Source organism: Vidua macroura, chromosome 5 (assembly GCF_024509145.1).
Source record: "Vidua macroura isolate BioBank_ID:100142 chromosome 5, ASM2450914v1, whole genome shotgun sequence".
NCBI lineage: Eukaryota > Metazoa > Chordata > Aves > Passeriformes > Viduidae > Vidua > Vidua macroura.
The window spans coordinates 30081255-30099991 of NC_071575.1; the positions used below are offsets into that span (position 1 = coordinate 30081255).

The 18737-nt window shown below is 39.2% G+C and overlaps 1 protein-coding gene across 2 annotated transcripts; it reads right to left on the reverse strand.

Moving 5' to 3' along the window:
• Window positions 1-597: 597 nt before the first annotated feature.
• INTS13 (integrator complex subunit 13) lies at window positions 598-18178 on the reverse strand. 2 transcript variants are annotated; one of them, XM_053978472.1, is made up of 17 exons: window positions 17688-18178; window positions 16361-16592; window positions 15342-15416; window positions 14389-14591; window positions 14049-14129; window positions 12767-12857; window positions 11684-11812; window positions 9948-10032; window positions 8105-8194; window positions 7532-7621; window positions 6377-6555; window positions 5451-5621; window positions 4912-5066; window positions 3731-3961; window positions 2704-2843; window positions 1905-2040; window positions 598-1305 (listed from the first exon to the last, which is right to left on the reverse strand). In XM_053978472.1, the coding sequence occupies exons 2-17, from the start codon at window positions 16583-16585 to the stop codon at window positions 1266-1268; spliced, it is 2121 nt and encodes a 706-aa protein (XP_053834447.1). In that variant the 5' UTR covers window positions 16586-16592; window positions 17688-18178; the 3' UTR covers window positions 598-1265. The 2 variants fall into 2 exon arrangements, with proteins under 2 accessions (XP_053834447.1, XP_053834448.1); XM_053978473.1 differs by lacking the exon at window positions 6377-6555 and having other exon boundaries at window positions 5451-5575.
• Between the last annotated feature and the right edge of the window lie 559 nt (window positions 18179-18737).

Here is an 18737-nt window from a genome sequence, read left to right on the forward strand (position 1 = left end):
AGTATGATAGAAAATACTACCATGCAAGCACTATTTAATAACTCTGTACAAATGGTTCTAAAAATAATTTAACAGAAAATACACCTGCATCAGAGTGGCTGAATAATCGCCTTGAAATTATTCATGGTACTTCAGCAAAGCTGAAAAAAGGATTCAGTCACAAATGTTCAGTGAAGAATATTTGTGTTCAGATCTATACATCACAAACTATAGTACTGGAAGTTGCAGGTGAATATGAAAATATTGATTCAGTTTTAGAAAATCTCAAAGATGTGTCTCAAATCAACTATAAGATATCCAACCTGTGAGCCCTTCAGTTGCTTACAGAAGCCAGATGCAGACCAGAGGAAGGCGCTGACACACTTGGAGAGCTCAGGAATTCATCTTTCCTTAGCCCATGTGGAAGTCAACCCAAAATTTGACAAGGGATCAGATCAGACATTGGCTGAGTTTTCCCAGTTGAGAATTCTACTCTCCAGTGAAAAAGGCTCTACTCAAAGAAACTGAAGACAGATCACCTACCTTTTCATTCACAGCCATTCAGTCTCTCAGACATACAACCACAATTATCTGACAGAACACACTTAATCAAAAATATAATTATTAGCAAAAAATTTTATTGTACTTTTGATTACAAAGCCTTAACTCCAACACAACAACCTGAAAGGCTTTGCTTTCTAAAGACCATTTCCATTCCATTTCTTAAAAGTCTTTAAATCAACAATTTTAATCTGTAAAACCCCTCACCCCTCCCGCCCTCAGATGAAAACCAAGACTGGCACTCTCTCAGCTCAGTGTCTGGGTACTCAGTGTGCGGTCTTTTCCATAATTCTGAACTCCTGAAGAATCCTCATATAAATAAAAGGTGTTCATCAACCAAAATTAATGATGTTATCAGCTTATTGTAAATTACTTGAAATTTTTTTAAGAGAGTCATCACTGATTTTGAAATAGTATCCAATACTTCTGGGCAAGGACTTTAAGGTGACTAACATTTTTGATTACTTGATTTACTCCATGGCAGCAGAGGTTCTCTTCATCCTAAAGCATGACTGGAAAACGCTTCAGGATAGCTCCTATTTGCACACAGCTGGTTTAACGTGATATGCAGGTTTCATACTTCATAGCAAAAATAGGACTAGAAAAATGTAAAAACCAATCAAACCACAGCTATACAATTGTACTGAAACAGTACCAAGAGCAACTCCAGCATTAAATATTTTTGCAATTTGGCCAAGTTTTGTCCCAAGAAACAGAATTAATCCTCACTGCCGGCCTGTTTTTCCATTTTCTGTTGTTTCCATTCTGAAAGACAAGACAATAATTGGTAAGGCTTGTTACTGGAAGAACAATCAACAGTTTAAAAAAAAATCAGATTTAAGTGCTTTCATAAATGTTTTTTACTTCACTAACTGTCCTGTCTCTCCCTACCCCAACATATGCAAACTTATCTCCTCTTAATACTTCTTTAAGCAGCAATCAGTACATAAAGGAAAGGTATCTGCAGAGATATATTTCAGCTGTGAAAAACCGTCCACTATCAACCTCAAGAAAATACAAAATATTCATGTGACTGGAGAATATTCATGTGACTGGAGAATCCATTTTGAAAACTTAAGCTTTGGCCATTTTTTCCAAGGACTTCATTTTCACCCCTCTTACACTGATCATTGTCTACCATCATCTGATTTCCTTCAGAGGAGGCTGGTTTGGTTTTCCAGTATTTTTTGTAGAACACGGACTACTGTCAACTTCATTACTGCACAGCCTAAGATTCAACCACTTTATTGCCAACAATATTTCTGTATCAGCCATTCTTTTGGAAGCTAAAGCAAGCAGAAAATCTCAGCTACTGTTTAACCCCCTGAAGTTTAATGGGTAGGGATGCATTTCCTGATACAAACCCATTTTCTTCTTTCAGATGTTGATACAGCTCAGCTTTGTTGTTGACAGAGTTCAACCGACCAATAAATTCCTGATGTTTCCTAGAGTTGGCAGTATTAATTCTGTTGCTCCATAAAGACAGCAAGGACATTGGCCCTAAAATTATACGTAAAGAGAGTCTAAGTGATGAAAATTTTGAATTAACATTACATCATTAAAACATTAAAGGAATTACAGATTATGGTAATACAACGTGTTAAGACAACTAATATTAAACAAACTTACAAGAGGGGCTAAATAAATAGAAAATATGCAAAGTAATAATGGCTGAGGAGTTGCTGCACATGAGATGGACTCTGCTTTAAATGCAGAATCTCAGCATCAGCTCAGCCACTGTGACAAAGTAATTCACACTAAGGAAGAGAAGTCAGTGAGAACTGTCCATTCTGACAACTGCAGTGCTTAGGCAAGTTGATTATTTATTAGCAGGAGACAGTGGTTTCTGATACCTGCCCTCAAACAGCATTTCTCACATACAGTAGGTCAAACAGCACCAGCAGGAACTTAGCCAACACCCTGTCAACCCAGGAGTCGATCAGCAGACCCACACAGTGTCTTGGTTTCTCCCTTTTTTCACAGATGTGGTGAGGTTAACATGTTTTCCAAGAATTTCTCAACATTTAGAATTTAATTAAACATGATCTTCACTAATTTAGCTTTAATTCCAAAATTATTCACCTCATTATTTTAGAAAACACAGACTGATGCAACAACATCTACCTTTAAAAGAAATAATCTGTTGCAGTTGTTCTGGTTTACCTTTTGCCTTTTCAACTGTGGGTATTTCGTCCATTGTAATGAGAGGCTTTTTGTTGGGGGGCTCAGGAGAATCAGGGGAGTCTTTGATAACTTCAGCTTCTGCCAGTTCTTCTTTCTCCCGATCCAAAAGACCTTTTAACCTTTTTCAGAGGGAAGGAAAAGGGTAAGGAAAAATATGCTTGAGCAGAACATAATTCTTGATAGCTTTCTGTACAAAATTATATAAGACCCATACCATAAGAAAATTTCTTTTGACCCCTTGGGAATTTTAGCCAAATAACCCTCTGTATAAAGCATTACATATAGGAAAGGTTCTTAATACACAGTTTCACTTTAGTTGTTGAGACAATTGATGTCTGAATTTTGAAGGAAAGACTAAATTAAAATAAATATATGGAGAATTACGATACAATTTCCTATTATCTTTTCTAGGTGAATTCACACCCATTCACACCAAATCTCTTTTATCTCAATCCCCATTTCTGTTCCATGTGAAAGCAAAGTTGTAGGAATGATCATTCACAGGAAGGCATAGAATGCCATCAGCATGGTGACAGCAAGGGTAGATGAAAAGGCCCTCCCATCCTAAATGATTCCAGCATGCACAGAACACATGCAAATTAAGCTTATTACCATGAGTTTTTTGGATCTCTGTAGAAAGTAGTTTCAAAGAAGGAATACAGAACAGACTGGCAGGTGCTTGCCACTTAGACAAGCTACAATAACAACATGAATTACAGTCAGGAGGTAAATGGACATTAATCCAGATGCTCAGCTGAAGGGAAGAGCCAAATCAAGCTGGGTTGTTTCAATCAACCTGAGCACTGAACTATCTACAGCTTAAAAGAAAACAAATGCTTGTCCTACATTTTTAGCCACACTTTAGATTTCCATAAAGCAGTTTAATATCTAATAGCTGGTGTGGTTAGCTTGAGCAGGAACTCCTCAAGCTAAAACATCCGGCTAAATGGTCAACAGCTAAGAACAACAGTTATGCTACAATTTGATTTCACTTTAGAAAATGTACCTCTCTGATTCCTGCCATGGCTTATCTGATTCATAGTCTTTGCCCAACTTCTCTGACTTGTCCTCTTTGTCTTCTCTCTTTCTGCCTCGTTTCTTGCGCTCCTCCTCCTCTGGGGGTTTGCTCCTGCATGCCATGAGACACTCGAGGACTCGCTGGTGTTTGTCAGAGTTGTTTATGTGTGCTCGGACCAGGGTCTCCAGCTCGTTCCACATAATGCGGTATTGCTCATCCCTAAAAGGCCAGGAAAAATACACCACATCAAGGATCACCAACACCACTGAACTACTGACTGAATGAATGCAGACCTTAAGAAACAAAACAGAACCCCCAAATCAAAAATAACTCCAAAGAGATTATCTGTCCTGGAGGTTTCTCCACCCGGGATTACTCCATGCTTGAAACCACATTAACATTTCCCAGTTAATGCCCAGAGTGAAGTTTAAGTTGAAACGGATTATGTCCATTGAAATCATATTGTCCCACAAGATCTCACTGCCAAAAGGCACTTGTGAAACCTCTCAGGTGCTTGCTAACAATGCAGTGTCAGAGGGTCAGTCATGTACTGACATGCAAATTAATTATTACATTATTTGGTTTTAAAAAAATAAGAAAGAATTGCACCACACTACTGTCAATAACTCCCAGTCAGGTAGGCAAATCAGGAGCTGAATTTCTTTTCAATCACTTCTTGGAAATACAAGGCACACATCCCAGTGATTGAGGGATCAGAATATTTCATGCTTATTTTAAAGAAGTATCCCATATTTTAAATAACTGTTCCATAAGGATTCTAATATATCCCAATTTTAATGCACCATTCATTTATAATATACTTAAGTTTTTCTTTTGATTAATTTGAAATTATTCCACTTTATCTGTCCCATTTGTATCTATTTCTTACCTTTGCTAATAACTATCTTTGATTTCCTATTTTTTAACATATTTAAATTCTTTGATAATAAAATTGTAGTGGTTTTTTCCCTACCATATGGCAGTACCAGTACTGTTATAGCCCCTAAATGATACAGGTGAAGCACTCACAGCATTTGGGATGTGCAATACAGTGTTTAGTTCACTATGTATTACTTTTAGCTATATTTTAAAAATTTGGAATGAAAACATTGTCAACAGAGTATTTATGAAAATAGTGCAGAATCAACTGAGAGAGAGATGCATGTAACCTTTTTGGCCCCTTTCCTCTAGTACCAACTGTTGAAATTGGCAGTGGATCATTCTTCCTCTCCATGTCTACCAAATTGTATATTGTTTTTTGACAATTCAGTACATCCTCATCAGTCATTGTTTCCTTTACAATCACACTGGCTAATGGCACTACCTGCAAGACAAAATAGAAATGAACAACAAGAAAGTGTGTGTGTGTCACAGGAGAGCAACAGGGAGAAAAAAAATTGAAGACAATGAAACAGCACACAACAAAACCCCACCATCTTAACCTCAGTTTAGCACTAGCTCCAAGTATAAGCAAATGCTTTCTTTACCCAGCAGAACTGGAGCTGTCAGGTTCAAATTACTTTATTTAAATAGCATTCCAATAATCTACTGCATTAAATACAGAGTTAGTTCAGGAAAAATAAAGCTGAAAATAAACTGATTATACTGCAAGGGATTTATCATCCCATAGAGCCAGTATTTCATCAAGTGACAAGGGGAAACTTAACCTAGAAACAGAACAAAAATGTACACAGCCCAGGTTACTTACAGCTTGCATGTTGAAGATGGTGGTCTGAGAAATAATCATAGGCCAGTAACGAGTATGTTTCTCTAACTGATCTTTTGCACGTTCCAATGGAATTTCAAGACTTCCATCGATCTTATATCTGGGCTCTAGAAAAGGAGTTAATCGGTTTTCCCTCATAAATTCACCAAAATCCTAATGATAACCAAACAAGATACAATTAGGCATTTCTCTAACAAAGTAACTTTCAGTGAAGGGGCTAAACAGCTTAGCCTTGCTTATCACTTTATACCATCCCACTGCCACATCTGACCCTACCAACCACAGCCCTGTCTCTAGCTCTCATGCATTAACCAGGGAGAACACAAAACAGGGGCACAGAAATATGGGGTAAAAATCAATGTACGTGTTTTGACAAGGAAGACTACCAGTTCTGCAAGGTATTTAATGTATGGGAAGAGTTTTATTTTTCCAGAAAGAACTTCTGCTTATTTACAAAAGATATCAACGATGTGTTGAAAAAATAAAGGATAAATAAAAGGCATGTTAACTGATTGTCTGATATCAGGGTTCCAAGCTGTCAACTTCATCTTTTTTATTTATTGTACAAACCACTCATGTGCAATCTATCCTTTGACAATAAGCATGATACAGCCCTATGTGTATCCAACTGACAGAAGAAACTTGCTGAGAAAAACGTTTTTCTAGAACCAGAACAAACTTTAAACACTCCTAGTGCATTAAGGAGGCATTCCTTGACACACAAAGTATTTCATGAAGCAGGCATAACAATCAACAAATGCTCCATTTTCTACTAAATATCTATCAAGGTATTTATTACAAAGGAAGTTTGACCATGCAATCCACTCCAACATTTCCTTCCCACATCTACTGCCCTGGATCTGTTGTCATGTGAGAGAAGCAGCAGTGTAGGACAGAAAGACCCTTACTGTGATCCTGTAGTCAGTGACCCTCCCACCGCAGCCTTCGCTAATTGAGGGGGGATCTTCCAGAATTGAGCGGGAGCTGCTCAACACGTGCAAGAAAATCTCTCCCCCATGGCTGCTGAGCATGTGGCTGATGACTTTTGAGCCAGACTTGCGTGGCTGTTCCAACAACACCGAGCGACCTGGTGGAAGGGAGATCACTTTCATTCATTCATTCATTCTTTCATTCATTCATTCCTGTGTGCTGCAATTTTAAATTTCAAGCTGCTTGAAAATAAAATACACGTTTGTGCTTGGCCAAGAAGAATCTGAACCCACCAAGGTGGTGTTTTCACCCAGCTGAACAAGGAACTGCCATCTCCTCACTTCTTGACACAGAACAGGGTTTGTGCTCCTTAAAATTTTACAAAGCAACACCAAAAGGCCTCTCCTAGACCAACCAATCTTTTTTTTCTTAGGAAAAAATACATATTCATAAGGCATTCAAATGGCCCTGCTGAAGAAACACACTCATTAAAAGCAAATTTCAATAAGTAATAAAATTTCCTCTTGAGTATTTAAGGCATCAGCTGATACCACTTGCTAATGGTTAAAATGGATACTGTTCTTCAGACAGAGAAATAAAACTCCCTTTGTCTTATTTTCAGTAAAATACACCAATCATTAAAGGGTGCACTCTGCAAGTAAGCTTCTTTATAGCAGGAGGCAAAAATTAGAAGAGTGGGCTTATCTGAAATACGCTATTAATTTTGGTTCTAACAATTTTTATTAATCAAAGGACATTTTCACTACACAATCTCTAAAGAAAAATACACTAAGATATAGTGTTTAATAAAACCACTGCATGTTTAGACAATCAAATTACTTGACTGAAGGAAACATTCCATTAAAAGGATGTTTTGTTTGCAAACATACAAACCTCCATTTCAATACTTGTTCCTTCTTTACATCTTTCCTCCCATCTTTAAGTTTCAAAACACATTTGCCTTTGACGACATTTAACAACTTTCTTCTCTTATTTAGAGAACATTTTAAAATAAACATAGTATTTTTACAGTATATACACATTACTGCTATACAAATCAAAATGTGCTACATGCTCCATTTATAAAATTAAAAATTATAACATTGAATATTTAGCCAAGGACACAAATTTACCATTAAGAAGAAAGTTTGTAAGGCATGAAGAAGGTCTGCTATTTACATCTACTGGTGAAATTCTGTATGCTCCGGTGCAATAGTGCAGTTCTGAAAAAAAAAAAAAGGAGTAGATAAGTGGAGTGTAATTCCAGAGACAGGAAAAAAAAAGTCCACAAAATAAAAGAATGGAAGAGGCTAGTCCACAGTGAGCAAAACAAAAAAGTCTAGATGCCTCTAAATATGGAAGTCCTTTCACCACCTCATCACTGAGAGGATTCCCAAGAATCCACAGCTCTGAGAATCTCATGCATTCCCAAGCCTTGTTTCCAGCAGAAACTCCACTGAATTTATCTCCTTAATTACTCTATCTCCTGATTTACTTCACTTACCAGTCAGTCTGCTCTTATTTCTCTCATCTGTATTTTGGCCTGCTGGCTCAACGAGTCAACATAAATTGCTAATAGTTAGTAGGGTGCATGAGCTTCATGACCACACAATTCCTATGTTACCTCAGATCTGCCCAGTCTTTCTCTCCTGTACTCAGATTTGTACAAGTTACCAACCAGGTCTGGAAGATTCCATGCCACCTACCCACACTGTTGGTTCGAGGAGTGCACCATTTCAATGTCACAGTTTCTTTAAATGTGCCTTCCCTGCTATTGCCACCCACGTGGTTATCACCTGCAGAGAAAGGCAGAAAGAGGGGGGATCAACCAGAGCTTCTTTATTACAGCAAAACAAACAACTTTAAACTTCTAAGGTACAAAATGTTAACATGAACATACACACAATGTAATCTAAATTTAAAACTTAGATACCTAACTTTTTTATTTGACAATTAGAAAGTTCCACATATGTTTAGTTCCATCAGTTAACAGGCAATTATTTCCTGGAAAATGCTCAGGACTTTAAGACAATGAATTTTCCACACAGAAATCAGAACTCTTAAATGCCAGAGCTGACTGTTTCTTGTACATATTATATTCACAAAGTCAATTAAACCAATCTAAAGGCACATTTGACAAGTTTAGTTTTTTGAGGAAGGAAGTATTTGGTCTCATCATCCAGTCTCTTTGCTATGTCAGATTCAGCCTGAATTCTCTCAACGTGTTCTACTGACCACAGATGCTTTATTATTAAAATATTATTAAAATATTAACATACTAGAAATACTTTATTATTAAAATTAACTGCAACAATTCTAGAAATTATCTCTCAGAATACCTAAAGGCCAAACTTATTTAACCTGAAAACTCCTTGGCAACATTTCAGAGAAGTAAGACCAGTGTAACTTAATTCCTGCTTTCCTCGCATCAGAGCTATTACAGCTGAAATACATATTTAGAAACAAATGAAAGAACCCAAAATTTACAGGATATAAGAAGAGACTTTTTCCTCTCAAAGTCCTGATGGGAAAAATATGAAGAGGAAATGCAGTCAGAGTCTACTTTTGTATTTTCCTAGGAGACCTAATTCCTTGAGCCAACAGGTTTTATAAAACTGCTTTTGATTCCTGGCAATAAAGCTTTAAGATTTCAACATCATAACACCAGTTCAGGTGAGGCTGAGGTCAGTACTGCAACACCCTATGCTTTTCATCAGTCTTTAGTAATCCACTCCCCTAAAATTTGGAGCACAGCACTTGCAGATGACAAAGGAGTTACCTCCTCTACCTCAAAGTAATGGGAAAAAGAGCACAAACTCCCCAAAATGGCTACTTATGGATCATATGACATTTAATTCTACTAATAGAGAAGTTATAAGCTGATTTTAAACGGAGTTTTACATCAGGAAGTTTCCTCAACAAAATAGTTCTGAAAAAGGCCAAGTATTGTGCTTTTCTAACTTCAGTTGACCTATTAAAAATTCACCTCAGAAGAATACTAGGTAGTAATTCCAAATTTACAAAAAAAATAATAATAAAAAAAAAAGATAGTAGGTATTTCAAATACAGCAAAAAAGCTCAACAGCCAAACGAGTCTTGCTTTTTCCAAACCAATTATCGTCATAAACAGGCCTGTGGGATGTAAGCGATGCCAATTATTATTACTTAACAAAGTTCAATTGTGCAAGGCAAAATTTTGCACAAATACCCACAAGAGGGACTTCATTTTGTAAAATCTCCCTGCATATCTGGTCTCTCACCTACTTTTTATATGTCAGTAAGAAACTGACATGCCCCATAAATCTCACAGCAATATCCTGAACATATGTGAATTCAGCCTGTTTTCTCAATGCTGTATTAAAATATGTCAATAATGAGTAAAACTCCAATGCCCACATTACAAATAAAGTTTCCTGGATTGCAAGGAATAACTGAAATATTTGCTCCTTAGCCTGAAATGTACATGGATTTGAAGCTCCCAATCTTTCTTTGTAAATACTCCCAAAGAGGCTGATCAAAAGCCACCTTCAGAGGGCCATTTCTACTTACCACTCTTTAAAAAATCCACATGTGCCTCTTTGTGATGAAGCAGCTCCACATCATAGTTGGCTGATGTGTTAGCATGTTGTTCTTCCTTCAAAAGATAACGGTAGAGGTAAATAGAATGACTTTAGCTAGAGGCCACCATTTTCATAAATGAATGATTCTACATTTGTCTTTCAGTCCAGAAGAAAACAAAAAGTCTCCAAGTGCCTCAGACAAGAACAGAATTGCAATGCTGAGGAAACTTTGCTCTCTGAGCAGTTTAAAGATGCAGCCAACTTCTTTTCCTCTTATTTTCTTTCTTGAAACCCTATTCCTCTTTATACAAGCCTCATGTCAGGGTGCAGAACATCACATACAGGTAAAAACTAGGCTTGACTACTTCACTAAATTAGTGAAGTTAAGGAAGCCCACAAAATGTTACATAATCACCAGCAGTTACAACTTACTGAGCAGCAACAAAGGCTCACTGCAGGGTAGAGTGACAATTACTTTTCAAAACCAAAAATCAAGAATCCAAACCAAAACCCACACTTTAAACGTATTATTTCTTAAGCTTATGATAACAAGTGCACTTGCAGCTCCAAGTTTATAACTAAAAAATTGTAAAGAGGACACTGCATCTTCAAACAGCTGCAGAGGATCAGCAAAAACAGAACAGTAACTCTGCTAATTTACTCCAAGTTTAAAAAGAAAAACAATAAAAAAAAGAAAGAAGAAAAAACCACAGAGAGCTCAACATAGTCTATTACTATGAGGACAAAGGCAGAAGGAAGAGGCACACCAGCAGCACACAGGTCAGAAAGTTACAAACAAGGTATTTGCAAACTCAAGTCACATTTATGCCATGACCCACATCAAACTCTCAAAAAACGGAAAATTATTTTGATATCATGTTTTAACTTATAAAATCCACACAATATTGCTAGTTTTCAAATATGCAATGATTGACTGTGTTACAACTTAATGAATTTTTTAAATCATGAAGGTTACCTGCCCATGGCTCTTTTTCTGTTTGAATACTGACACTTCTGTCTCAATTGTCTCTTGCTGCCTGATCAGAAAATTACTGTCAATTTAACACCTGACATTCTAAACTGCACTAATTTCCCTCCAAGTAGCAAAAAAAAAAAAAAAAAAAAATTAAAAATATGGACGTAACTTCTATCACAAGGTGCTTAATAGAGTATCTTTCTTAACTAGGTATATCCTGTCCCCATTTCATGTTTATGGATTTTCCGAGTAGAAAACCCACTGGAAAACCCTTGGTAAAAAAGCAGCTTTTAGTTACAAACACCTTTATGTTGGGTGGGCATGATAATGAAAGAGGAAAAAGAGACTCACTATGCCACTATAATGCACAAGGGTCAAGAATATCTAAACACAACTAGAAAAAGACAAAAGAATCACAGACAAATTGATCTGAGGTAAACAAGACTGTATTTATATAAAGTAATACAAACAGAACTGAAATAACACTTGTATTGCTACATCAAAAATTGAGATTTGGCAATACAGTATTTTGTTCTGTGATCCTTCTTTATTTTTTCCCCTACTTCATTTTTACTAACCTGATCACAGACATTGAATGTGGGCTAATAAAAGAAAAAAAAAAAACAAAACAGAAAATGATATGGAGAGAAAAACAATGTAAAAATTCCATTAAAATAAACATCAAAAGTTTTCAAACAAATTTAGAAGTGATGCAGTTAGTTAACACAGAACTGTAGACACAATATTACCTTCATAGGGATGTTAGTTATTGTGGTAGAAGCCAGGTCAAAGTGTTGCTGTACTAAAAGATTCAGTTTTGTAGCCAGGTGCCTCCCTGCACGGACACTGTGCACTTCACTGGTTAGAACAGGGGAGAGCTGAAATAAATTGATGCATGGAATTCATAGTTTAGGTTGTGATAACATTCAACAGTACAGTCTGTTCAACTCTCAAATAAGCATTTATACTCCTAAAATTACCACTCAAAAACCCACATGAGAGGAAACTACCAAGCAAGAAGCAAAAACTATTTTCATTCTGAATTTTGAGCTTATGCCAAGTGCTATACACGCAGTTCTTAAAAACGGTAAAAATAAATTAGAAGTGTGCTAAAAAATTTGAATCACTAATTGTTAATAGGAAAAATTAGTATCACAACATGGGGAATAAATCTTAACACCAGTTCCGGGCCTAGTTTTACATTCTTTTACCAGCTGAGTAACAGTAGCAAAGTAATTTTTAGATGTCTACCTGTAAATGCATCATACATAGACAAGGCAAATAAACACAAGCTAGATGATGTATTTGATTTTTCCCTAGCCAACAAGAACATTGGGTTGGGGCTCAAAAACAAAAAATAAATTTTAAAAAACACAGAACAAAAACTACAACAACAATTCCCCAAAAAAACCAAAACAAGGATCCCCAAACAACAAAAAACCCAAGACCCAAACCCGGGGACTGCCTTAGAGAGGGAAGTAGTCAGTTTGTTATCTTCCATTCGCAATTTTTAGCACAAGTACAGCAGAGTTCTGTAGAAATGAATCACAGGAAGGCAGCCCCACACAGTCCTTTTTATATATTAAATACTACACAGTACTACATGCTTTTCATGTTAAGTCATTTTTCTGGGGTCTTATCTTACAGACAGCACATAAATGCAGAGCAGACTGCTGAACAGCAGAATATATTACAGATTTTTTTAAATGTACTTGGTTTCAAACAACCACTACATGTGTTTTGCTACTGAAGAACTGAGAATAATTTGCACTGTTTTCAGTCTGACATGGTTCCTAATCCTGGGATAAATTTTCTCATTTTAAGCTCCTCACCTCTTTTTTAGGACGATCTGAAACAAGGCTGTCTTCACCAACTGGGTACGTGTGGATTAACACCAGTTCACATTTCTGAATCTGCATTAGACTTAAAAATAAAATCATTTTGCTTAGCCTACAGCATGGCAGACTATCTCCTTAAATTAAATTAATTCTGGTATCTAGAACACAGAATCATATGTTAGCAACATGTTGTTTCTGAAAGTGTGCTGCAAAAACTAGGTCACAGATACGATTTTCAAAAGCACAGACTTCAAAGTAAGTTATCAGAATAAATATAAAAGTCTAACACTTCTTGCTCCTCAGATGCTATAGCACTGTGCTTCTTTTTTGGACACATCAATGGAGTCAAGTCTTTAACTGGTGCAATCTGTTCAGCTTTATTCAGCTGAATGTTGACACTACAGAGAATCTATGTCTCTATGTGTAGGTAGAAATGAGAGGATTCCAGGGAACGTAACTACCACACAACACAGAGAGATGGGACATGTAATGGGATATATGCTGATATCCTGATGTGGCTGGAAGTTTGGAGTGATACAGACATTGTACTACATCTCTACCTACAGGAATGAGACATGCCTGTCTTTACAATGGATTTAACACCTAATTCCTTGGGTAAGATCCTTTATACATCTATGAAACTGCAACTGCAGCAGGAAAAAATAGGAGAGTGCTGCTTCTGCTCGTGAAGCATCTGAGCAGCAACCAGGAATAGGATCTCAACCTACAACAATTTTACAAGATAACACAGTGCCGTAGACAAACAATTCAGAGTTTAATTAGACAAAACATATGGTGGAGAAAAGACTTCTCAGAGGAGATGAACTCTGTATTTCAAGATTCCTTTATCTCAAGGTAAGTTCCAGGCAATACAGTCATTTAGAAACTAAAACTAGTTTCAAAGAAGTTAGCTGTTTTAGTCAAAGAAAGATGAACATGAAAGTAACATTATCAAGAAAAACTGCTCCAGATGAATTAGTGATTAAAAACACAATGTGTAACAAGGCACAGTTATGAATCTCTGTTTATGTTTATCTCTGTATCACTGCTCTATTTTGGAGCAGATATAGAAAGTAACAAGCTAAAGAAATCCTGTTCTATGAAGGATGAAACTGAAAAGATAATGATCATATATACCAGCTCTAAGCTAACAATATCATGATTTACCACCTTCTACTTCACATTCGTTCAAATAGTTCATTAGAGTGAGTTTTGTGACAGAAATACATCCATACTTCCTAGAGGATACAAGAAACTCTGTAAAAAGCATACTCACTGGTCAGAGTTAGCTGCAAGCTTGTTGTGCTCATGAATGGTCTCCTGAACACAATCCTCCAGCATCCGAACATGGCTGTCACTAGAAAGAAATGGTGGATTTCTTTTAAGGCTGCACCATCAATCCTCCTGTTCAAAGCCCCTGAATCTTCTTCTACTTAAAGCGGGAAATCTTTGAAACTTTTGGCTTTGTACAGTCAGAACCCCATAAACAAAAACCTTTGAAAAGGTTTTCTTAGAGAAGCGCTCTAAGAAGGATCTGTGCAAAGAAGCTGCCTGAAGCCATGTAGGCCTGTCTGGAACCGCGGGTGAAGGGGCAGCACAGACCCCACGTGCCCTACCTCTTGGCATTGGTGATGCAGATGATCCTGCCCCTGTTGCCCACGCGCTCGGCGTTCTCCATGAGTGTGGTGCGGGCCTCGTGCTGGTATTCGGTGATCTTGCAGAGCGCCTCGACGGCGGCCACCAGCCCATGCAGGATGCTGCAGCACTCGGGGTCTGCCCGCGGGTTCGGCGGCCCCACGGCCGCCAGCGCTGCCATCAGCTGGGCAAACAAAGAGCTGTTACCGGCAGGCACCCCCCACCTTTCAAACCACCCCTGAGAAGTCAGCGTTCTGCCACATTCGACATGCAGATTAACAGAGCCAGGAGAAGGGAAAATGGAACAACTAATGACCATTACTGGCAGATTTCTGGAAAACATTTGGCCCTAAATTGTCCTTTGCAATTGAACTTATTCATTCTGATAAAATAGTCTCATTTATTTCTCACAGAAAAATACCTGACCATAATAACAACTTATATCCAACACCCAAAAGATATTCTAATATTGTTAGTTGCCTTCTGCTTTTATTTTCTGAGAATTTGGAAATGCATTTCTTCCTCAAAGTAAACTTTTCAGAGCATGAGCCCTTTCAGGATGAAACAACATGACCATAAAGAGGATATTAACAATTAATGTATTTAGCACAGGTTATTTGCCTCTCATGCAAATATTTTTAAAAGAATTTAAGTTCAGGAAGTAGCAGCAAATTACAGAAGAAATACATAAATATTTAAAATAAGCATTATGAATAAATTAGTTAAGTATCTACTTAAAGATACTAGATTATTTTTAAATTTTGTCTATAGAATAATCCAGGCTCCCAGGCAGCTATTTCAAATTCTGTTATACAACAATTTCAGATTAGATCCACCAATACTGTAATTAACCAGAGTTTTTTCATATTGAACACAATGTTTATTTCACAATGAACTCTGGGCTACAAAACAAAAGAACAGTTACAAATCATACCTCCTGCAAGTTCTGATCTTCTTGAGTCCAAGAATTCAACACATGAGCCCCAGAATCACTCACAATGAAATTCACCTACAAGGATCAAAAAAGCACATTAAGGTAACAGCCATTATATTGTTACTTCCCCAAATTTAAACAAACACGAATTGCACTCTTTCTTTTTTTCTGGTAATCTGAAGATAATGTGCAATGACAAGCCAAACTCAAGATAACAAACCCACAAAAATCACACACTCCTGCTATATTCAGTTTTCCCCTTAGTAATATGATTAACAACTTCTACTTATATTTATACACCAGAAAATCATTCTCTACACCAAATGATATTTTGAAAAATATTAGTATTTTAAGAACTCAATTATATTTTCAGTAGGATAGCTACAAAATAAAGTAAATTCTAATACTGTAAACTGCACATCATTCTCCAAAGTCTGTCACAGTACATGATATTTACATGGGGTATAAATATCTACCAAGATTTAACAAACATCACTGAGAAAATATGGTTTTCTAAACAAGGAGCTGTGTGCGCCAGGAAGCTCTTCTCCCACTTTTCCAAACTGTTAGCTCCAGGGCAATACTACCCTCTTCCTAAAGCCCAGAATTCCTTCAATGCTGATACCAAAACTCCTACAGAGAGCTACCGTGTGTGTTTAGCAACAAAATTCAACTTAAGACAACACCTCACTGAAGCTTTTGTAAAGTCATTGTTTGGGAGAGCACAATAATAAAGCTCTAAGTTGCCCTAAAGCACCTCTCCATGTTTTGCACCAGCATGTAAAGTGACATTAAGACAATGAAAGATTCCAAAATTAAATATGTAATGAGATTTATATACTACTAAAACTAATTAAAGGACTATAAAGTATATAAACAACAAAAACAAATTTTAAGTGATAAATTACAATTTGATACTTTACTCAAAACAACACAAAGACATTAAAAGACTTAAATAAACCATGAAAACATCCCTTATTGTACCAAGCATGATATGCAGCATGGCTGACAGAACCTACCAGTTTCTTGAAAGGGAAAATATCATACATTATTCTACAGTACTCCATGGATGACTCCACTGAGCAGGTCCACAGGGACTTGGAGATGGGTGCCAGCGGAATGATGCCCTGGGTGCGGTTCTTCACTAACATATCAAATTCCACGTGCTGCCTGCATGATTCTGCCATGTAGGGGCAGTGATCCACAACGAAAACAGTTTTGTGAGACTCAGAAAATATTTTCATTTTCTTCCTGAAAGAAACAGACATGGAAAGCAGAAAGAATTTGCACACGGTGAAAAAAAAAACACACAAAACACATCATAAGATGGCTGTGCAATTTACACATATATCCTACAAATATGCAAGTTTTAGAGTCCATATTTAGTAGACTACATTTTTTATCAGAAGAAACTATTTTTTCTCAGGAGGAAAAGCAGAGAAAAGTGGAATTATATTGCTGAAAAGACAACAAAAGTGCACAGTATTACTCTCCCCACCTCTTTATTTAAAACCAACTTTAAAGAAGTACACAAATTGCTTCCTATTTAAGGCTTGTTTCCTAGAATAAGTAACATGCAAAAAAAATTATTATGAAACTTTAAAGACCTTTAAGTAGCATAGTTGGAATTTTAAGCCGATTTTCAGTCTTGGCTTTGCTAAACACATCTTATTTTTAAACGAATACTTGCATCTGTACTTCAGCATCTCACTAACAAATATACCAAGCGTGAAATTATAAAAATCACAGAGCAGGTAGGGCTGGAAGTAACCTCCAGAGATCATCCGGTCCAACCCCCTGCCAAGGCAGGGTGACCTAGAACGGGTAATGCCTTCACATGGATTTGCAATGCCTCCAGTGGGGGACTCCACTCCCTCTCCAGGCAGCTGCTCCAGAGCTCTGTCACCTTTTATGTACAGAAGTTCTTCCTCATGTTGAGGTGGAACTTCCTGTGTTTTCCTTTATGGCCACTAATCCTCGTCCTCTCGCTGAGCACTACCGAAAACGGTAATTTCTAGCTTAAGAATTTATTTTTCTATGTACTTCTGCTGAATTACAGAATACATAGAACAAAAAATACATATAAGCTCATTTTAAAAACCTGAAATATCAAAGCAACGAGGATCACGGAAGCCAGACGGCAGCTTCCTCGGGGGGAGGGAGCGGGGCAGGCTTGGGCCCCGCGCTCGGCTACAGCGGCCAGGGCTCACCGCGGCCCCTTCGGCGTGAGCCCCGGCCGCTGCCCGCCGGCCCGAGCGCTCGCTGCCTGCCCTCGGCGTGCCGGGGAGCCCGAGTGGCCGGGCAGCGCCGCTGGAAAGCATTACGGCGACGGCGAGCGTTTCTCACCTGGGCCGGCTCCTCCTGTGGTGCAGCAGCCCCGGTCCCGCTCCTCGCCGCGCCCGGCCACGGCCGCGGCCCCGCTCCGAGGAGGAGGAGGGACGAGGCCCGCGGGGCGCCCTAGACGGGGCCAGGCGCGGGCGCCTCCGGCCGGGCACCCTCCATGTCCCTGCGGGGCTCTGCTCCCCCTCCTCGGGCGGCTCGGCGGGGAGCGCGGGGCCCGGGTCCGGCCTGCGCGCCCGGCGCCCGCGGGGGTGGGAGAGGCGGCCGGAGCCCCCCCCGCTCCGCCCACCCCTGAGCCCGCGGGGGCCCCGCGCGGCCACGGGCGCCGCCGGCACCGCGGCTCCCCCGGGGGGAGCGCCCGGCCCCTGTCCGCACTTCCCCAGGCCACAGCGCCCGGCCGGGATCAATCGCCCGACATGCCGAGGCCGGCGCCGGCCCCGCTCCCCTTCCCGCTCCTGTTCCCGACCCCGGTCCCGCCCGGGCGCGGACGCCCCGCCCGTCTCTGCGCTGCCCGCACAGCTCGGGAGAGGAGCCCCCGGTCTCGCGATAACACGGCGGCCTCGGCGGGGCCCGCCCACAGGGCGTCCCCGTGCTCTCGCGAGATCTCCGGGCGCAGCGACCACACCGAGGCGCGGCAGCTCCGTGTGTTGTTGTGTTTGCGTGGGAATTCTGTGTTCCAGTGTGCAGGGAGCAGGAGCAGGCCCGCAAAAGCTCCCCGATCACCAAAACTTTACACTGTTTATGCATTTTTAGAAACAGAAGCATCAGCGTGCACGGGCTGCAAGTTATGTAATTTGTCTGTTAATTAGTACTCAAGCCCGTTTGCTAGGTGTGTCTGTGGCTTCTCACGCTCAGTGCGCAGCCGGAGTTCTGTCCATTTGAGTCTGGGGTCTGTTTTTAGAAGCGGGTTGGTGGTTGCGATCGTCAGCATTAGCTTTCCCCCAGTTACTGCTGACTTCACTCTTGATGGCTCCCAGGCACACAGCACCACTCATTTTGGGACCGTCTCCCTTTTTTTTTCTTAAAAGATGAAACAAAAATAGAATCACACAATGC